Source organism: Gambusia affinis, linkage group LG23 (genome assembly GCF_019740435.1).
Source record: "Gambusia affinis linkage group LG23, SWU_Gaff_1.0, whole genome shotgun sequence".
Lineage (NCBI taxonomy): Eukaryota > Metazoa > Chordata > Actinopteri > Cyprinodontiformes > Poeciliidae > Gambusia > Gambusia affinis.
In genome coordinates, this window is record NC_057890.1 from 5,442,987 (window position 1) to 5,465,817 (window position 22,831).

The following is a 22,831-nucleotide window of genomic DNA, read 5'->3' on the forward strand; positions in this document are numbered from 1 at the left end:
GAAGCCGGAGAACCTGGAGAGAACCCACGCACGCACAGGGAGAACATGCAAACTCCATGCAGAAAGATCCCCGGCCGGGAATCGAACCCAGGACCTTCTTGCTGCAAGGCAACAGCTCTACCAACTGCGCCATTGTGCAGCCCCTTATTATTATTATTATTATTATTATTATTATTATTATTATTATTATTATTATTATTATTATTATTATTATTATTATTATTATGTCTAAGAGAAAAATAGAAAAAAAAAGAGATTGACTTTTTTTTCAAACGATTCAATTCTTCTGGACGGATCTTTACTAAGTGCTATTGTCCTTTGTTCTTGTAATGTTATGCGTAAACTGCAGTAGCTATTATTATTTTTATTTAATAAAAAAAAAGTATATATATATATATATATATATATATATATATATATATATATATATATATATATATATATATATATATATATATATATATATATATATATATATATATATATATTGATTTATTTAATTGGTGAATAAATAAAAGAAGAACGCATAGCATGCTCATTGCTCTTTGTTTTCGTCTCCTGCCATGTGGTGGCAGACATTGCAGCGGCAGACTGGGTGAGAGCGGTCACGGTGCTCTTTCTGATGGGTTACGTCTTGCTTGTTGCGCTTTGTACAGTGTTCACAGTTGAGCGTTGTTCGCTGTTAATGCATCGCCTTAATTGCTATGTTTAGTAGTGCAGACAGTTGTGGTTTCTTTGCATGCCCTCTCTGTTTTCCTCAAATGTTATCCTATTGACGTGAAACTCATATCCATCGCTCAGAGGAAAAGTGTAATTATCTAGGAAAGGTTATTTCACTCTTAACTATTTCTTCAAGCTAGGAGGGGGGGATGCATTTTTTGGGCAATATGGATTTCGAGCCTGCCGATAAATGCATGCCCTATCTATTTTTCCCAAATATTGTCCCGTTGGTATGAAGCAAAACCAGTAGCTCAGAGAACAGGAACGATTATGTAGAAAAGTGAAATCCTTCCTACCTCTCTATTTGGCTGAGTTAGCAGGTGATGTATATTTTGGCACAGCAAATCATGAGCTGCCGACATTTGCGTTTTACGTTCCTTTGCAAAAACTGAGTGCGAAGACAGAGGTGGGAGGTGAAAACTGATGATCAGGTTGGTGGAGGGGGGAGGTAATTGAGAGAGCAAGAGAGAGAAACGGCTGACAGTGAGCAGGTCAAGCGTGTGCTCCAGCTGACAGGATGATGCTCTAGGAATGGAACTGTCTGCAGTGGATCTCTTCGTATAATTGCACATCAGTAATAAATATGTAGGTGTCAGTGCCTGTTAAATCAAGAGGGTTTTGCAGCTGAACTGATTAAACGAGTGAGTGCTCCATGCTACATCGTCTCTGCCCAGGCAACAATTAGGCATGGGTGAGCTGTAGAGGAATCTAAAAATGTGAGTTTTCTTTTTTTTTTTTTTTTTATCACAAAATTCAGGGATAAAGTTTGTTTTAGCAGAATGAACTACTCAAAGATTTCAGTTTGCTAATTAGGAGATTTATGTTAAGGTTCCTGCAATGTTTTGCTGCCTCCAAAACAATGCAGGTAACAATGTTTGAGAGTTTCTTCCTGGTCGGTTTTATTCCGATTTGCTTTCTCCAATAATTTTGTTTACAAGGAAAGCAAAACAATTTTTTAAAAAAATCTCCCCCATTTCTCAAGTTGAAGCCCACGTTTTCCAAAGTCTCAACGCCAGAGCTCCACCAGGTGTTTGTACCATCAGAAAATAAGTGAAACCAAACAATGCAATCGTGAAAAAATAAATAAATAAACAGGAGTATGACTACTAATCTAGTTTACAAACTCGCTTGAGAAATGGTTTTTGAAATACAGCACTCCATTCAGTGTAGCTCAAAAGGTTACTTTAACAACAGCAAATAGTCCCATACAAACAAATTAAACCCCCATTTGGTTGTGCCCAGTGATGAAATCGATGACATCATGACCCTCATAAAAACAGGAAGTGCTTGGCCGCTCCTCTTACACACCTGTCCTTAATGGAGTATTTGAACTTGGAGACAAACAGTGGTGAGTACAATCAAATAACTTTTAACACAAGTGAATTTCTCACTAAGTAAATGTTATTGCATGTGCTTGGGTGTAAACTGAGGTAAAATCTAAGAAATGTTGGTGTTTTGGAACTTTTTAAAAAAAATGTTTTTATTAGACTTCTGTGTATATTAGTTTCCAATAGAAACACTATGATTGAGCACAAGATGAGCCATAAATGTACTTGGTAGATTTCAATCTTATAGGCCAGGTCAATAATCAATTTCACTGTTAAGGGTGAATCCAGGAAAGTCTGGCCACTTGATTCTAGCTACGGCTTCCAAAGGTTGTGGCCTGATTTGAGCAGTGATAACACCTGGGGACTGCCAAATGGAGTGGCTGGCATATTGTTTAAGAAAGGGGATTGCAGAGTGTGTTCCCAAAGCTCAACCCAGCATGTTGGAGTAGACGCTCCAATCAGTTATGCAACCCCGGATCCAGGAGGAGCGGTTTTGCTTTCATGCTAGAATAGTGGACCAGATCTTCATTGAGATTATTTGAGTTTGGTAACCAGTTCAAATGTGCTTTATGGATCTAGAGGGGCTGTTTGATCATGTCCCTCAGTGTTTTTAAGGACAATCCGGTCCTTGTACGCACCATAGAAAGACCTACTTCTACACAAAGTCAAGTTTATTTATAGCGCAGGATGGAGTTCCTAAGGACTTCCACGTGTTCCCAATCCTTCTTTTGGTGAATCTCAAGCTATGTTTGTGGAAAGGTCGCTCTGGTTTGGCAATCTTAAGCTCGTAACATTGCGTTGCTGATATCTTTCTGGCCATGACCTTCAGCTTGCAATGAAGTGGTTTGTAGCCGAGTGTGACGGCACCAGGATGAAGGTGGAGGCAACGGCTGTTGATATGAAAAAAAGTGGATTTTACCATGTTTGGAGAAAGTTTTTCCCTCAAGAACTTGAATTCAAATACCTTAAAGAATTCTTCTTGGGAATTACAGACGAATATTGTCCCTAGGCATAAGGAGGTCTGTGTTACCAATACAACCCCCTCTTATCTTGTCTGGCTGGATGATTCCATCATTTCTGTGTGATTTTCCCTCTCTTTGGGACTGAGACTCATGACAGTAAGCCAATGAGTCCATGCTAATTTTCTGGCCTCTTGTGTGAGTAGCCAGGAGTGAACTCATCCGCCCCCACAGGAACAGAGGGTGGGGGCATGACGTTTGCCCAAAGGTGCTGTAATGGTTTTCACCACCACCACGCTACTCATCAAACCCAGGGCGTGTCAGAGAGCGTGTGAGACGACTATATTTAGAAACGCAGTTGTCCGGCAAACACACTGAGTAATGCAGGGGATGTTTTATATTAACGTCCAGTGACTTTATCGTCTAAACATAACCCAGAGACTCGCAAACCGGTGCAGCATGCGGTTGCTGTGTGCTTTTTTCCAAAATTATTTTAGGGGCTTTTTTATTTTATTTTATTTTTTCGGGAGTTCTAATAAAAACCCCGGAAAAAGGAAAATTCTGCTTTTGTTATTCTCTGACGTGACATAAAGTATGCCCCTCTTTTCCTTTCAGTTAATCCATTCATGTTCCACATGCCTTCCTTTTTCTCTTTGTTGACTTGCATGCAAACACGCATCAAAAGGCAAACCCTGGTCTTTAATGCTCTTGACATCCTGGACGTTCCCAGAAAAGGCTCATGAAAACACAGCGTCCTCATAATGTGCCACTCCAACATTTCTCAACATTTGTTTTGGTGTCACTCTATTCCCTGCAAAAGAGTGATCTGGGTCCTATGTCCCGGGAGGATATTTTGAAACAACAGACACAGAAGGGGAACTTTATTGGGTTTGTAGAGCATACGGTAGAAATCATAGCATCAGTGTTCTCGATGATGGCAAGAATCTTGTGAATTTACTGGAAAAACCAGAAAATGCCACAGGATGCTTCTTTTAAGTAAACTGGTGGATACAGTGTCAAAGTTGACTTATGTAATAGTATTTTCTTTAGGATTTAAGATTTGCAAACCTTGAAGAATCCAAACCAAGCACTTGTGGGTGATCCAAAGTTCTTAGGACTCTGTTTTGGATGGTTGTCTGCTAAAAATAATAATAAAAAAGTGTCTCTTCACACAAGCCGCTCACTAAACCGTTCAAGATCAGCAGTTTCCAAACTAATAAAAAGCCTCAGTTCAACCTCTAAACAGGACAAATGCATCATGTAGAAAATAATTCCTTTATTTTGCCAAGGTTTTGTACAGTGGTCTCTTTATACTCAGGTTTTTAAACTTTTGAGTCAACAATCATAAGAGCGCTGACTGGAGTTGGAATTTTAATGTGGAAAGTCAGGGATTAGAGGAATGTTTATTAGGTCATCCAAACTTTTTTCTTAGCTGAAAGGTACATTTGTGTTTATCTTTTATTTAAGTAAACAATGTCCTAATTTTTTACACCACTGTATTTTCTTGAAGAGAATGTATCACCTTGTTTTCCACCTATTGCATGCCAATATTAACTCTGAACCCACCCTATGTTATTTCCTGTACAAGTCAAGGGGTCCAGCATAAGATAAAATAACGTTGAGGGGGGCAGCAGTGCATCATTTCCCTGGGTTTCATAAAAACGTTGAGCCGGCCCTGGAGAATGTGGTAACTGGGGCTTCCAGCCAGCAACCTTTACTGGAACTAAATCAAAATGAATTGAACTGGTGTGAATGAAACCGTTGAAATGTGTGACACACAGACACGTGCTCGTAGGAAGGAGTTTGCATGAAGGAAGAATTCCGTTTGATTTATTGCTGATTGTGCCGTTGTCGCCACTCCCACGCAAATAAAAGGAAGGGCAGCTGAATTTCAATTAGCTCAATACAAGTCAGTTGAACAGCAGTGAATCGGAATCGAGAGACGGAGCCGGGAAAAGAGGGGAGAGGGGTTGAAGAGCACGAAAAGAAAGCTGGAGACAGAGGGGATAAGCACACAGAGGAGGGGAGAGACAGAGTGAAGTGACATCACATTTCCCAGCTCCTCATTCCTCTGTGGCACCTTTGCTCCACTTCTCGCCGAGGAGGCGCGCGCACAGTTCGCTATTTTCTTTACGTCGCTCGTAAAGAAAAAAAAATAGGGGGCTGGGCTGAAGAACAGGAAAGAAGGAAAAGCTCGGAAAAACTGAAACCATGAACAACACTTTCCTAAACATGGCGTCGATAGGCGACTTCGACCCGCTGAACCCGTCTATTCCTGCCACCAAAGTTGAAATCACGGTGTCCTGCAGGTAGGCGAATGGCTCTTAATTTTTTTACCTGATTTTTGTCTGACAGGCTTAAGGGGAAACAGGGGAAAAAAAACGCTGCCATGGACTTTATTTGCTTACAACTCAGGCAAACGTTTCGACCAAGGTGTGAATAATTTTATTTACCATAAAGGTGTGAGTGAAAGCTTCAAGAAGTGAGACGGTAGATTGTCACTTTTACTCCAGTTCAGCACTGTTGGAAAAAACGACTTGTAATGACGACTGGAATAAAAACAGTCGTTTATGTTTCCTGAAGTCAACATTTTATCATTATAACGATAGCACACTCATATTTTAGCGGTAAATGTGCACTATTTCGTCACTGGCGTGTTTATTAAGAGTTGTCAGAAACGCACGTAGTGAGACTTATTTGTCACGTTTTTAGAAAATGTTTACAGTGATGTCACGAGCATTGTTTTGTTGATGCTCGCATTTTTATTTTAGGTCATAGTAGTAAATTAAAACGGCCTCATGTATGATTTGATTTCTGTTTAGAGGGGGGGTTTCCCGTTCAGGGGGTTATTCCTGAGGAAAAACGTGATGTCGTGACCCCTTCCACGGGTTTTTAGAAAGACCCACCTGTGGAGGGGACTCTATTCGCTCCACTGGCTTGTTGACACTGTTACGTGTCAAGGTAATGGTTTATAGAAGAGTGCTTTTTTTTCCTCTCTCCTTATTGTAGTTTTTACTTATTTTAACCAACAGTATACTTTTATTAGGAAAACTCCAATTTCATTTTTTTTGTTAGTTTTATGATATTTACATTAGTTTATTCCATGCATACAAGTACTCAAAATCAACATTACCTTATAAATCATTTAGATAAACTGTGAAGTTGAATGGGTAAATCTAAGATTTACTCATAAACGAGATTAATCACTTAAAAAACACAGCTCCAGTAGTCACTTTGGCAAATAACAATTATAATTCTGTTCACTAAATTGAAATACAATTTTTTTAAAAAGCAGCCATAATCTTACTGAGTGTCATTTAGTAATTAAGGAAATTTAGGGTTTAGATGTTATAGCACTCACACAGGAATGCAAGAACAACAATCTTAGTCGAGAAGTAAACATTTGTATCTCTAGGTTGGGAACAGTTTGACTTTCTAAAAGTCTGTTTCCTGGAAGCTCAAGTGAAAACTGGCCTCTTGCTTAAATGGGCACACCTTCTGTTGACAGAGTCCTGCAACATTGTTTTGATTCCCCACATCGTCCTCTTGTTGTTTACATTAAAAACTGCTGATCTGACTGAACTAAAACCTGAAAGTTGGCTTAGACTGGCATTAAATTCTCACTGTATGATAACCGCGAGGTTCATTTTTAAGGCAATTATTTTAATAGAATGTTCTCCAGGATCTAAATGTTTAATAGAATACTTTACATTTTCAACTCTTTCGCAGACACCTAAATGTTTACAGTGTAGCATTGACTGGTATTTCTTGGTATTACTTAGTTTGATGACAAACAGTCCTAGATCATTATATTGCTACCACATTTTGCTTTGGGTCTGGTGCAGCTTTTGTGGTGCCAATGTAAGCTTTGTCATTCTTTTCTGTAAAAATATCTAAATAAATATGATGACAATAAATGACTTCCTGGATGTTGGGTTCCATTTATCGGTCCCCGATTTTCTTAATTTTTACCATGTGAAACCAATATTATGCATCGATCTCATCTTCCTCCACAAAGGTCTGCAAAACACCCATTATCTGCCATGAACGAGGGCCGACTGACAGACCAGGGCCCGTCTGCATGTTAGCTGTTAACAATAGACACCCCATTGTGACCTACTTAGCAACTTAATTGCTATTTTTAGCAGCTAAAAATGAAACTGTGCTGGCCAAAATCCAAATCGATTGATTATTTCCTTTCGCTTTAGCCCTACATCTTAAAGTAAATATATTAGCGATGCACGATATGTTGGCACTAACATCGGTTTAATTTAAAATTTTTTTTATGTCGGTATCGGTTCGATAAATTCAACTGTGCTTGATTTTAATGAGCGATATTTATTTCCAACTTTTTGCCGTTTAAATTCTGAAGGCATGCATATCACAATTACGTGGTCTTGATATGACGCAGGATTGTTGGGAGTGTAACTGAAGCAGGGGGAAAGTCAGCAATGTGCTCGTTTTTATTTCAAGATGTCGAAAGAGTTGTAAAATGTATATAATATTTGTAAATGTGACGCAATACCAACATCGGATATCAATATCCGATGCACAGAAAATGGACTGATTTACTTATCGGTGCATGCCTAAAATGTACAATAAAAGAATTATAGTCACATTAAAACACGAACTGTTCTAAAAAGAAGATGCTTTGGTAATATAAGAATATATATCTCCTGACTGATGCATTTGCACAACCACATCCCTCTGATCCTTTGTAACCTCTCTGCAAATTATAGCTGTAGCTAAATGCTGCAAATGTCAAGAAAATCCTACAGGGACAGCGGAACTTTATTTCTGGTTAGTCAGATTCCCTTTTAATTGATGTAAGGTGTGTAGCCAGGACAACTAAATGTTGAAACTGGATAAAAAAGATGGTTAAAACAAAGTATTTGTTTGAGGGTTGTGGGCTTTCATGTAGCTGTGACATTTGAGAATTCTTCCTCTTCTGTTGTTGTTGTGGGTTTGTACAGGATCCATGTAAAAAAAAAAAAAGATGAAAAAAGGTTTCAATAAAATTAACTATCATCATCTCATCTATTTACATTATTTTTCCTGTATTTTTTTCCCTCCTTTACATCTCATGCCTTGGTATTCTCGTGGGGCAAAAATATCCAATACTTGCTCTATGTTCAAGTTGCCTGTCATTATGACATAATAAACTCCTTACAAAATCCATTAGGGAAAGAAACAATTTATCGAAGTAACATGTGAGTCAGATCCTTTCACTTGAATGCAATTAATTTATAGCAGAGATTGCAGTGTGGGCTGGTCATTAATAGAGTGTCAGTCAGCCCTGAAACAGTGGAACACGGTGTTAAAATAATGATGGTAGCATGACATTTCTCCTCGTCCAGCTATTTTTAGATCGGGGGGTTGAAAGCCATTTGTATGGCTATGCATGGAGCTCCAGTTTGAGTAATTGCTTTATGAATGACTCAAGAATGCTTCCTTAAAAAATAAATTAACTCTAATGCTGCTTCAGGGCTTTAAAGGAAAGAAGAAGAAAAAAGAAACGCATTCGTTTCCCCACTTTTGTCCCATAGATACTGTAGCTACTGTATCCCTGCAGGGTTTTTCTGCACCATCTCCTTAGTAACAGAGGGATCAAGGCATCGTCTTGTAGAATATGCGAACATGCTTGGCGGAGTTTGTGCATGCCTGAGTTACCCCGCTTGTCAGCCCCGGCGAGGGCAGAAAGCAGGTCCTCCTACCTCCAACCTGAAGGAGGACCAGGAACGTCATGGTTACAGCCCGGTGCGAGCCTGGGCGTCTTTGTGCACGAAAGCTTCATTTGACTTCCCCAAGTTGTGTGCTCTATTTTTTATTTTTTTATTTTTATTTTGTTGAGTGCCATTGGTCACAAGTGGGCTGTGTCGAATGTCGCCATGGTTACTTCTAAGTTTCCCTCTGCGTGTTTGTGTTTGTGTGTGTGTGTGTGTGTGGGGGGGGGGAGTTGGAGTGAGAACTTTTACAGAGGAGGCAACGCTTCAGGAGAAAACAACATACTGTACATGACCAGTCATTATATCAGACTGTGATATTTGTGTGGCTGCAGTGATATTCACTGGTAGCTGACTCATATACACGCATTCATATACAACTTTCATCACATTAGAACCACAGAATTTAATATACTATACTGGGATTTGGTGTGGCAGACCAACACAAAATAGTGCAAATAGATGTGTTGTAATCCAGGATTATTATGGCCATCTTCTCTGCCTTTCTGATTAATGCCTTCCTCGCCCAGCCTGCTAGCTTAGCTAGCTTAGCTGGCAGGCAGACATAAATTGACATATTTACGTTTGGGGAGGTGGGAGTTCTCAACCGAACTCAAACTCCAGTCCACCTAAAAACCTAGGTCTCGGTTTGGTTGAAGTCAACGTTGGAGCAGTTCGAATGCGTATGTGACCAGAGACTGCTTCAAAAGCAGGAAGTGGACTACAGCACAGAGTATTGGAGTTTAAATAAAACAAAAACAAACGCGCTAATGTAGCTCTCGCTTTGGAAAAGGCTTGTTCTTCACCAGACAAAAGAGAAACCCTACAACCACAACAATCTGGCACCACGCCACTTTTGTTTACATTTTTACAAAGAAGGAAGTTGTGTTCATGTGGTCTTTTAGAGGCTTTTGTGTTGTTTGGCTTTAGTGGCTCTTATTCCAGCGCCCCCACAGGCGAGGAGGTGAACAGGTTTTTCGAAGGATGCTTTTGTTTGACAGAGTCGAGGGTAAAAGCGAACTGCAAAATCGTAACAAATGTTGCAACTTTGTGAAAACGGCCTAAATCACGCACAGACTTGCTAAATTTAGTGAAGTCATTTGAATTTTATTTATGAATATCAAGATGAAGCATGCTGAATGCTACTTTGTGTTCCTTTATCAGGTAAAAACAACAGCAAAATACGCTGCTGTTCGCTGCTGCATTTTGAGAAAATCTGGAAATGTTCAGGAGCTGTGAATTTTGCCTTGCTTCTATAAATCTGCTAGTATGCTTTCAGATTTAAAGAGCGGTGCAACTCAGTTTTAGGAAACAGATATTCCATAACAAAAAGGTAATTGTTTTTTTTAACTTCCAATAAACATACACAGCCAAACAAGACTGCGACCACACCAGACTCTGAAGTAAATAACGAAATCCTCTTATCTCTCATTGGCGGTTAATTCAGATAATGTTTAGATTCTTTGTGCATATGAGGTCAGCGCTTCGCTCCGCTGTAAGGCTCAAGGGTTTCTGCTTATCGATGGGAGAGCCTGGGGTATCTGCAGGGGATCGATACGCTGCCAGCTCTTGCCTACTGCGACGCACAAAAAGAAAAAAGAAAAAAAAAACACACACATGCTTAAAAGGTCTGCTTCACACGTACTGTACACAGAGTCGTGCAAGAAGAAGAATTACTGCTTGATATACTGTAGCTTTTCCCACCTACATGATGGAGCCAGGGGACAGAAAAGCCACTGGCGCCTGGCTCCAAGTGCTTGTGTTCCATTACGGTTATTGATTGGAGCAGATTTTTGTGTTTTGTTACTCAGAATAAGTGTTTTCAATATTAGAAAAAAAAACCAAAAAAGTGAAGCTAATAAAGTTTCCGAAGCATCTCCACAAAGCAAAGCCTGTTCATGCGGCCAGCTCAGTCCTCGGTGGGCACAGATGTGGGCTGATTGTTCCTTGATATTGCTTCTTAAGTAACCTCGTCCGTTGCGCAGGTGCACTTTTTAATTAGACTGCACTGTATCCAGTTTTCTATGACGTCTGTGAGGGAAGAAGGAGGCCTAGCTCGAGATGAGTCTGTGGTACGGCATTTTAAAAAACACTTCAAACCCAGGCTTGTTTACTCCACAAACTTCATATATTAAATTGGGCCTGCATGGGATACAATCTCTTTAAAATTAACTGAAGTTGGTGTGTTGAATCTTAGTTGAGTATACAAGAACGACTGAGGGTATTAGCTTTGTTCGTTTGAAAAATGTCATTAGCGCTCTGCTCTGAGTTTCATGCCGACCTGGAGCAGAAGAAATGAAGCAGTCTTGTTATTCTTTTGTGTAAAGAATCGACTTTCTGTTGGGCTTTGTTGTGTTTCTTTCTGTATCCTGGAAAAAACAAACAAACGTCATGCAAGAACAATTGATAATTCAGTGATGATTGTAATAAACTCTATAAATTATGACATTTGCAAAGCCTAAGAATGATTACTTATTATATTTTGATTATTTTTCCCTCGAAACATTTTGTTTCCCCACTGCCAGTTTCACGGAAGCAACATTCACCTTTAAAATTGTTGACTGAATGTTATAATAGTTGTGCAATATTTGGCCGCAGAGGTACCATGCTTAGCACAAGTGCTTCATTTCCAGTTGAGCTTTCATATATTTTGCATGATTTACTGACATCTTGTTGGATATATAAATGCATCACATAAATGTCTAAGCTTAGAGCACTATGTAAAGACCCCAGGTTGAGTCACATTGAAATCAGCTCTCAGTGGGATCCGTTTATTTCTTCTAATTTATTTAAAGGAAATAAACGGATACAACCAACCTAGGAATTGCTGCAAATTTGACCGTTTTTGATGCTACCTGCCAGCAAGGTTTAACAGGACTAGTTAAAGCATTTCACCTGCCACTAAAAAAAGAAACCAAAGTTCAGCAGATAAGATTAACATAGATTGTACTGTACATGCGAGCTGTACAATCAAGCAGCTTGCACGTATTGTACAGTACGTCCCAAAAAATTTGACTCTTTTTTTTTTTTTTTCTAAAAATGTCCAATTTGAAAAATGGAAATTTTTCAGATTGCATTTTTTTTTTTTTTTTTTTCCATTTTTGTGAAAAAATCTGCAGAGGCTCTCAGTTTCTAACCCCCAATCCCCCAAAAAAGACGGTGTAATGCTGACTGTGACAGTAAGTGGCGACAAAGTTCAAAATGACTGGTTTTCTAACAGCTAAAAATGCTAAATAAGTAGGTCATGAGGATGGCTAAGGTAATGCTAGGCTAACAGTCGTCCCAAAACAATTTTGGTCATGTTTTCAGAATCATTTATGATTCACCAGATGGTTTTGTTGTTCCGTTGTGAAATGAACATATGCGAAGATTTTATTTTCTAGCTGATCAACGAGGATGAACCACGTAAATTGTTTTTTTTTTTTGCAATTTTGCAGTTTGTCCGTTTCCCAGCACAGTCTCTGTTTCGAAGAGTGTCCCTGGTAGTGTGGGCTCAGTGGCATTAGCATGACAGTTTGAGGGCACTGAATTGGTTTTAGCAACTGGCATCTGCTAACAGAACTGCTGTCAAAGCACGTCAACATCTGCACTGACTTGAAAAGACAGGAGGTGTGTTCCTGTTCATTGTGAAAACGGATTTGTACATAAACTGTCGGGTATGTACTTTTGTTGTCTTGACCCACCCACGGCCTGCTGTATCATCCAAAAAGCCCCAAGTGTCCATCACGGGTTGACAGATGGATGATCCTGGCTTTTATCTAGACCCTTTCATCCACTGGCTTCCAACACCATTTACCTCTCCCCGGTTCTTGTCACACACCTTTGCCCTGCCAGTAAAGATGGAATCTGTTGGCGGTAATAACTCTCTGTTTAGCACTTGTTGTCTTCTGGCTTCCCTTTCTAATGCTGAGTGACAGCAAGTATAAAAAGCCTCCCGCCTGCTGCTGAATTTTGCGTTGGTTATAAGTATGGGTAGTCATATCTGATGAAGGATATATTTATTTATTTTCTTTTCCATCAGGGTGACTGTGAGCTGAGATGGGAGGGGGGGGGGGTGTTTTTTTTTGTTTTGTTTGTTTTTTGTTGTTGTTTAATTTTCTTTTCTGTTGTGGGGGGGGGGGAAGAAAAAAAAAGGCTGAAACTGCTGGATTGTAATTTTTGAATTTTAATTTTTGTGTAAATGTACTGAGAGTATTGATCAGTATGTGTCCATAGTGAGATGTGTATTGTGTATGTATGTTTTGGCTCTAATAAAAAAAAAAAAAAAGCCTCCCCCCTTTTTACTGCTTCTCTTTCCACCATAATGTATTGTATTGACTGGAACGTATGAGACGGCAGGCTGCAGACTGTGCTGCTTCTGTGGCGATGTGCACCTGATTGCTCTTTGTTCCTCACTTTGTTTCTGCTGTTTGGGAGAACGGAAAGAGGTCAAGCCAGGTTCTGTTCGTGCGGGCCTGACGTCCGGGGCAAGCGATGGCCTTGTCCCAATAGGTTCAAAAAATGTGTCATGGTAGTAGTTCCAAAGTGTAGGAGTCCATGTTGGGCAACGCTCAATCTCATTTTAAATGTGACTCTCATTTTTGTCAGCGCTGTAGGTTTGATGTTGATTGGGGAAATATTTGTGTTGATGTATGACGTGACTATTGAAGAGGAAATGTGTCACAGTAGTTCTATTCAAAATCGAAATGGACGTCTTATGTTGATTTGTTCCACACAGAGATATATTTTGTCTTTATTCTTGTTCATTTTGAAAATTAAATTATTCCTTAAGGAAAGTTAAGTGGAAGGAAAAACAGATGGTTATCCATGCAAATGGAGTCCCAGATGTATTGAGTACATAAAACTCTCAGCACATGATGATATGTTTCAAGACATTGACATTTCTGTAGTAGAAATATGTTATTGATTTGATTGAAAATATATATTTTTATCTGAATTTCATACAAACGTCATTAAAATTGACAGACAAAATTCTCAATTGTTTACCTTTAATAAATATATAACATATGGCATTCACGTTCCAAATTGATTACAGAAATGATTTCACTGTTCATTTTGCAACTATCAAGCTTTTCCATGCTTATCCACATGCTCATCCTTCTCCACCTGCTGCTGCTAACTGCCATTCAGCCGGCTGAAAAAACCCCTCAAAATCCCTAACGTCGGTGAATCAGATGTTGCCAGTGTTCTGTTTCTACCTACAGATCTGGAAAGAATAGTGGCAACGCTTACAGCTGTAGAAATGCAAGCTCCTCTTCTCACCAGCTGTTGAATGCTTTGTTGCACCGTTGTAAGTTCCCATACAGAGTCGGTCAAACTAAAGCCCAAGCACCTCATCAAACTAACTTATTGTGCTATATTAAAACCTCGGCGTTTAATCTGTTCTACCGGGAATGTGAGATGGATGTGTTTGAAAGGAAGGACGGTTAGTAGTGAGGCTCCAGACTTACGGTGAAACAGAATCCGACTTCAGAAAACATCCCGAATGAAGAGACGCGCTGTGACTGTTTGGGGCTCCTGCTACCCTCCCAGCTTCTTCCCTCTGCTGATCTGTCAGCGCACTGGCACGACTTAATTTCGACCCAGAGGAAGGTTTGTCTTCCTGTCAGTCTCTTCCCCCCTCCATCTCACCCTGCCTGTCATTTGGTCGCTCTGCCCACACAACAAGCAGCAGTGTCAGTCGTCAGAAGTCTGGGGAACGATGGCTGTATGGGTTGTTTTGTTGTGCCTGTGGGTTTTAGTCTGCCTTAGAGGGCCTCCTCTAGTCTGTTGATTTACTTTACGTACTTCTGCTTTTCTCTAGATACAGACAAAAAGTGAATGCACTTTTATTTTGTTGAAGTAAATAATTTAGGCTTTTGCTGTTGTCATACATCAAACCGTGCATAGCTTTTGTAATCTCTCCTCAACTGAAATTCATTGCAAAAATATTTTTCCAAGCTGTTCTTACTTAAACAAGATTGGCCAGCTGGTATTATTATGAATCATCGTTTAACATTTGTGGAGCTCTCTTTCCTTTGCCGTAAGCTTACTAACTCCAGCAACAGTGACTCTTGTTCTGACTGCATGACACTTGCGGCAGGCTTGTAGGTGAATGGTGGGAAAAATGCAGCTCTGTTCCTGTAACAATTAAAAATGCTGGAACAGACTCTGCTCTATTTACAGTTCCTTTCTTGACCCTGGCTGAAAACGGACTGAGGAGATCAGAGGGATCCAAGTTCAAAATGTAGCTATTCACTATTTTATTTTATTTTTTTGGTGGTTGTCTAATTTTTGCTTACAAAGCCTTACTCAAGCAAGACGATGTACAAAGAGACTGTCAACAGCCGTTCTTCCTCATAGCTGTTGAGTTGCGAGAATACCAAGCACTTTTTGTAATTGAAGTATATAGTATCAACTTCTCTAGAGGCCAATTTCTTCTTGGTCATGGAAGTCGGTGGACAAATAGAGGCTTTCATTTGAATCTCACTGTGGGAAGTGGAGGGAGATGATTTACAGGGAATTACTGGGACACAGTCAAGAAAAGGATAAAAAGTAGGTTAGGTAAATGTAGGTTGGTTGGGGCTACATCATACAACAACAGTGCTGCTGCATTTGCTGGGCTGTTTATGTAAGGCATTTTGGGGAAAGGCATCATATGATTGTGTTTTTGTCATAGTGTAACTAATGAAACAATCTGCATTTTATTGCCTTATGCTTGTTACATAGGCATTGACAATAACACTGAATCTTATAACCTGCTGACCAAAATGCTGCCTGAACCAAAACTATGATGTTCTTTTTTATATCTTTAAAAGAGCAGATTGATTTGGATTGATGCATTCTGCAACTCTCCAACTGGGTGACACTAAATTACACTTTTCCTTCAAACATATTCTTGATTGACAAAGACATTTTTGTAAATTCAACAAAGCAATTATCCTCCGGCTTTCGGATGTTTCAGTGTACATATGCAAATCAAGATATACTGTCCAGCAGGTTGTAGATGCAACCCCACTCTTACACACCTGAATCAAATCACTGGCTCGTTATCAGGCCTTTGCCAAACTTGATATTCAGTCATTCGATTTAGCCGTGTTGGAGAAGGGATGCATCTGGAACCTTCTGATGGTTTGGAAAACCCCGGCAGCCCATGGCGTTCACTCTATATGAGGAAAACTATACTAGAGGAGCTCCATCAGGTGTCCCAATAGGCTGTGCCAAGAGCCAACACCTCTGAAGGGGGGAGGTCCCCCAAAGATCCATTGCTTTTTCTCCGGTAAAAGAATTGCTGACAATCCTTCACGCTCATATTCGACTCTTTGGGTGCGAGCGCTCCACCCAGCAGCCCCCGCGCTTTAACGACACCAGTCACGATCGACCCTCTATCTATTTTCTTGTCACTCGCTGCCATTCCCTGTATGGGAAGTGATTGCGTTGACCTTTCTGGCCCCCATGTAGCTCGCGTAATAGTTCTCCTATTGAAGACGCTGCTGACAACCATCACTTTGAGTGGAGGACGGGGGGAGGTGTGTGCAGAGGTGCCTGCTGTGTGCCCATTCAAAGCCAGCAAGGGGCACAAAAGGATGTGTTGGCGATGACGCGGCGGCCGATAACTTTCCTCTGTCTGTTTATATGCAGCCCTCCACAACGGGGAGCGCAAATGATTTTGGATGTCAGCACAGTGGTGCTGGCAATCACAGAGACAAAGCTGTATCGGAGAAAGGATTTCTGGGCCGACGTGAATAGATGCCATTATCCTGTCTGCCTTCCTTCAGCTCCGTTTCTGAACATAGTTCCTTGAGAGCATCAATGTACATCTCTGGGTCCTGGTGTGCATGTCGCAGGGCACAGTTTGGATAGCATAATCAAGTTTGGGCCTTTTATTAGTAAAGTCAGAGCAGATTTGGACGGTGTAAAAGAATTCAAATTGACCCATGTGCTTCTGTAGCTCACTCAGTGCCGGCGGTTTACTTTGTACAGGACCTGGCTTGTCCTGACAAGCCTAATTGTACCTTACAGCACACAGCTCTTCAGTGCCTGACTTCCACTATATGATGGAGAAGGAAGACAAGTCATTGGCAAGGACTACCTGTCCATCACAAACACTTACACACAGAATGAAGGGGGGGCTCTACTATTGCAGTGAGTAAATAGGAGAGGTAATAGGCGTAGAGACTCTCAAGGTGAGACAGCTGTGGTGTTATTTTAAAAAGCAGGTGCTGTAGTTAAACACACACCCAAGGACATACCAACCTTCAACATCAGCAACTGCACACTAAGCAGACTCTGGTTAACTTTCAGATTGCCTCATTTGCTTTCCTACCATCAAAAGTCGTGGAAAGTTACTGTGGTGGTTTAGGATATAATGGAGTTTCATATCTACTGGATAGACTCATCTATATAGATTATAGATTTATTGATCTCGGGGTTCTCTGAAGAAATTATGGGTGTCAATGTTTTAATCACAAACATTTGTCACTTTATAGTGACAAATGTTGGCCATTCAAGCAGAAGACAATGAAATTCAGACATTTTGACTTTTGAACCCAAACTCAACCTGGCTGCCACACATAATGCATGTTGTTAAAGTTGCTGGAAATGTTTCCTGACCTTCTGACAGTTAATCAACCAGTGGATTACATAGTACTGCATAATCTCTGCCTATGAATGTCTGGTTGGGTTATTGATGTATAAATGGAAACCTTATAGTCGTTGGGGCCACGACAATGATGCATCCACCACCACCACGACTCACCGTTGCAATGATTTCTTCAAGATAATTTACAAACATTTTGGACCAAAAATTACATTTTGTGTTATCTGACATGTCAGCTGTGTACGATACTTATTCTTGCTTCCTTTACATAAAGGTCTGATTTCTGGAGTGTGTGAGTAACAGTTGAGTTTTTACAGTGTTTTGGGGAAACAAATTAGCCTTATTGAACTCTTTGGTGTTAAAAGCTCTCTTGAGAATAACATCAGAGATTAACTCACCAACATCTGCCAAGATGTACAGCAGCAGAACGCCTCAGGGGAAAACTGAACCCAAGGAGATCATGCAGCTCTGACTTACACGCACACACGCATAACGTACGTATGCATACATGTACATTTCTCTGACAGGCACAGATATTCGTGCCACCGTCCCTCACTTCAACCGAACCGCTGATGCCATTCCCAGCACGAGACGCGTTGAGACGTTCGCAGTTGAATCTCTGACATTTTACTTTCCCACAGATGTCACTGTCTGCAGTTGAATGAAAACTGAAACAAAACCAAGCAAAACATCTCCCACAAATTCTGCCAGCTCTATTGTATTCATCTTGTTCTCAATCCCCGTCTAGCATTCCCACTCAAAAAGGCCAACATGTCCCAAACAGATGATTCTTCAGCAGCAGGAGTGTCAAACGTATTTTTATTTTGGGCCATATCAAGACCATGAATGTTCTAAACTGGGTGTTTCAGAATGTATTGATGAAACCAATTAACAAACCGCTTAGATATTAATAAATGGCTGGATTTGCATTTGATAAATACTTTGTAAAATTAAGTAAGTTTAAGCATCTTTTCGCTGAATTGAACAATCTTTTTATTTTTCCTGCAATCAAACTCATAGATTTTGTTAAACATATTTGCAAGAAATTTTGCTATATTTGCTCTTATGTATGGCTGTAAATGTGATGTTGCTACTTGCTGCATTGACTATGGGTTGTAGCTTGAAACCTAGGAATTTAGTCGAATAAAAAGGATACTGCCTCCCGCCGGTCAGAGCTAGCAGTTACTTAAACCCAACGTTTTTGACTATTTCTGCAGAAAATATGCAACAAACTCACAATTACGTCTTAGTAGGCCTGTTATAGTAACAGATTTTACAGGACGATAAATTCGTTCAGAAATTATTGTGATGAACGGTAGTATTGCCGTTTTGAGACCAGTTGTGATGATGGCATAATAATGCACGTTTGTCCTCTCAGAGAGCAATAAACTTTAATTTTGTTAAGAACACTCAAAACCGGAACGGGAGAGGATTTTAACTAGCCAAAATAAAACGCAACAACCAAAAACAAAAAATAAAAAGGCAATAAAAACGACGTACAGCGATTTTGCGTGCTACTTCCTCGATCGCAGAATCGCGAACAACTGGAGGGACTGATTGTAATTTGGCAGATAAAAACAGCTTTGATTTGATTGGTAAAATAAGACAAAAGCACACAACGCTTTTCTTGTAAGTTCTGTCTATATGTCTCTCTGCAGTCTAGGGGCCCACATAAAAAAGCATTCTCTTTCCATTGGGCCTCACAGCCGTGTGTGGATCTACAGTAGCGGAAGACGGAGACAGTGGCCGGCCTAATCTAGTCATCTCCATCGTGGTCACAGAGCGGAGAAGTCTGCATGAATTCCTCCGGGGATACTGTCTCCCTCCCTGTCTCTCTCTCTCTCGTGCAGAAGCCTCTGGCCTCTGCACATCCAAGCATTGCATCTGAATTTCCTCCACTTGCACAAATTCACTCCGAGCCTCCTGTTGATAACAGTCTGAGAAGGCCACAAGCGTAGGTGAAACGGAGAAAAAGGAGGACGTGCAGGTAGAATCTGTGACACACACATGCTTTTTGGCAGTCTTGCTTTATAGAAACCTAAAGAAATGTCTTTGTTTAGCCCTCGCGGTTATAATAGTGCAGCGTGTCGATGCGGGGGAAACTTGGCGAGTTTAGCAGAGGCAAAGGCAATTAAGGTAAAACGCCACGGGGCTCAGCGCACCTCGACTGTGACTGGCGTTGGTTGCATCTGCCATGCCTGTGCCTAAACGGACAGCGCGGCGGCGTATTCCGCCGTGTGCGTTTACACGTGCCTGATTCTGTGTGCGGACATGTTCTCTTGGCTCTCCCAGCCCTTGTCAGGAGGAATTAGGACAGCCCCTTTGGAGAAGCAGGGAGTGCACACAAGCTGCCGAAGCCTCCTCTTCTGTAAACATGTTTGCGTGTGTGTGTGTGTGTGTGTGGGTGTGTGTGTGTGTGTGTGTTGTAATGAGAGATACAGCAAGAGGGGGTCCTATCAAGTGTTTTCCCTTCAAGTTGGGTATCAAATGAACAAAGCTAGATGGATCATGGAAAAATGAAAATAGAAGAAAAAATCCCTGAGGCGAGGATGGGAAGAAGCACAAAGAGAGGGATTCAGAGGTGCAGGTACCTGTAGCAGTGTGTTCAGCGACCTGTTGAGAGCATCTGAGCATGCCCAGTGACTCCTCTCGCTCCACATGTTTCCAAGAAGGGTCCTGGTCTGTTGCCAACTGTGGCCACACACACACATGCACACGCATACATGCACACACACCGCCACGGAATTTATATTTTATAAAAGGCCTCATGGTAAAAGCCATAACCTATCCTGTTTTTAATGATTGGCATGTCTAAAAAGACGAACCATATTTCTCATAAAGGTTGTAGATGTAGCATTTCCTTTTTATTTTTTTTTTATTTTACCAATGTTGGCTGTCAACACACTTCTTTCAAGTTCAGCTAAATTGAATTTGATTAATTTTTTAATTCACGTTATAGAGCAGCGCTCATTAAAAGCCTCGTAATATTTAAATTCAAAATGTTTTTTTCCAAACAAGAAGTCTGACTGATGGGAAAAGAGGCAGTCGCATCAAATGTTTCTTTTAATTGCTGAAACACTCTTTGCATTTGTTCTCGGGCATTTTTTGATGATTCATGTTAATTCTATGAAACTGGAAAACTTTCTTGCTTTTAGCAACCGGTATCAATTTTACATCTATTAAATTGTAAAAATCAAAACAGAAATTATACGTAGTCCTGCTTCAAAATTGCAGATAAGTAGAAATATGTACAACGTTTTAGAGTTATGTTTAGTTTATCGATTTTAGGAAATAAAAGACAGTTTCTTTCACTTTCCGGACCCATTATGTGTACTTTAAAATGTCTATTTATCAAAATGGTGATCAAGTTGAAATCCAATGATGCTGCTCGGCCAAATCCAGTCATACCGCTCCAGCACTGTTTTTCATTTCCACTGTAAGGAGAGTGCATCATAAAAATCTCCTTTTTGCTTCCTTTTTTAAGCTTAAAGATTGGTAAAATTATATTTCAGCCTATTTATAGTGTATCAGTGATTTACTCAAATGCACTTTGATTCTGTTACATTACTCAGATTTCACTCGTTAGTCCAGAATTTATCTATCTAGAATTAAACTAGACCCTGGATGGTCTATTTTTGTTATTATTACAAATCACATAGCATCGCTGTGAACTGAACAGAAAGTGTCGATGAAGCGCAGCTCGCCTTCAGCGTCGACGAGGTAATGGACATCACAAGCAGCTGACCTGGAAAGGCATCGGGTCGCTACATGCGGTTTCCGTGTGCATCTACATGTGTGTAACTGTATCTAGTTCAGTCAGACGGCGTAGTCGGTACAAAGCCTATTCAGGTCACGGTCAAAGTGACAGAGGCAGACAGAGGGAGGGGAATGAAGGAAGGAGGAACACCAGAAGACAAAACAGGACTGTAAGGTTGAGGCCATCACTGAGAAAACCCCCCTCTCTTTTGAGAGGAAGGCAGAGCAGGAGATAAAAATAAACCTGCAAATAAAGAATATTGTAGTAAGGAGGGCAAATGGTGTAAGAGTTGGAGAATAATAACTCTGAGACCACCTTCATGGCTGCGACGTCTAAAATAAAAATCACAAACTGACTGACTGACGGACTGTTGCTTTCACTCATTTTTAATCACCCACATGGATTTAAAGGTAATAAAAAGTGGATAATGGTCGGACCCAGAAGGGCTTTTTGCAAGGACCTGCTCCACTGACGACTTGACAATAACAGAATCAAACTGCATCATGCGAGAAACTAAGCACCCGCCCAGTAATGACTGTAATAATCAACGTTTTGTTTTTATTAATATGTTCTGGTTTTATTTTTTTGTTTTAAATATTTGTGTAAATATTTTATTCTGAAGGTTTTCATAGTCTGACTTCAACTCATTGCCAGAGAGCATTTCCATAATTTATCTTCAGATTTCTTTTAGCATCTGTGTGACCAAACAATACTTCAGAAAGCTCACATTGGTGGAGCGGAGGGAGCTATGATAATGTTAAGAATTGGTTATGAGTAAAAATAGTTGGAAACTGTAGTTTTGCTTACCAATCAACATGTTTTAGTGTAGCTCCTGTTTTCTCTTTAGTGTCCCTAGTGTTTTGGAGGGGAACTGTAGTGAGTCAAGAAAAGGCAGCATTTCTCCAGTGTTAGTCAAATGTCTCATTAAGACGAAGGTTTTAGCTAAAGCTCTTCCTCGCTGATCTTTCCCTTTCAGGCATCTGTGGTTTTAAAAAAAAATAAAATAAAATTTAAAGCTTCACTAATAATTTTCTCTTCCATATTCTCACATTTTCTGTTCTTACTCTTTTCCTCTTCCCCTCTACTTTCCGCCTTCATCCAGTGGGCTAAAAACCCAATTTATTTCTGTAGCACAGGAGAGGCTTGTAAGGGTCCCAGGGGGGGCTTGCTGTTGTGTTGTCAAGGTAACGCACTGTGAGGGATGTGGCCTCCTCAAGCCAGTCCAAAGGGTATTTTTGAATGTATTCACTAATTGAAAAAAGTAGAAAGGCAGAACTGAAAGCAGAGGCGACAGAGAGAGAGAGAAAAAAGAATAACTTGAAGAGAAAGTTGAAAATAGATCAAGAGACGGTTGAGAGAGGAGGGAAAAAAACAGAATAAGTGAAAAGGTGAGGCTGCAAATACCTCTGCACAGATGGCGTCCCCTGCTTGTCATGTTCAGGGGGGGAAAGGAATGACATGCACATATACAGCATCTGTCATTCAGCTCGGTCAAGTGGGCCCGATTGGCTGTCGGCGGTTTCTAATGGTAACAGTCTCCATACCCCTCCTCCTGTGCAGCTCTACCATGTGTGGGTGGGTGTGTGTGTGTGTGGGAGGCAGAGCACCTTAGCCCCCTTCGTCGATCTCCAATTGAAGCTCCATCAGGCGTCTCCTATAATTACAGACGTGTCACATCAGGGGAAGATGCTTCCTCACCATTCCTGCTTTTCAGCCTTCCAGTCTCAAAGTTTCTGTTTGCTTTTGCTAAATAAGGCAGCCGGGGA

General features: G+C 40.5%; 1 protein-coding gene across 4 annotated transcripts in view; it reads left to right on the forward strand.

Annotated features, from left to right (window-relative positions):
- Positions 1-1,214: 1,214 nt before the first annotated feature.
- LOC122826402 (copine-8) overlaps positions 1,215-22,831 on the forward strand; it is an 82,979-nt gene continuing 61,362 nt past the window's right edge. The window contains exons 1-2 of one of the 4 annotated variants that reach the window (XM_044108208.1): positions 1,215-1,436; positions 1,963-2,068. Coding sequence is in view for 3 of the 4 variants with exons in the window: in XM_044108207.1 (XP_043964142.1) it covers positions 5,219-5,316 (98 nt within the window). In the remaining variant the exon portion in view is untranslated. Of the gene's footprint in view, positions 1,437-1,962; positions 2,069-4,935; positions 5,317-22,831 lie in introns of those variants that run through there. The other 3 variants (XM_044108207.1, XM_044108210.1, XM_044108211.1) reach the window with 3 other exon arrangements.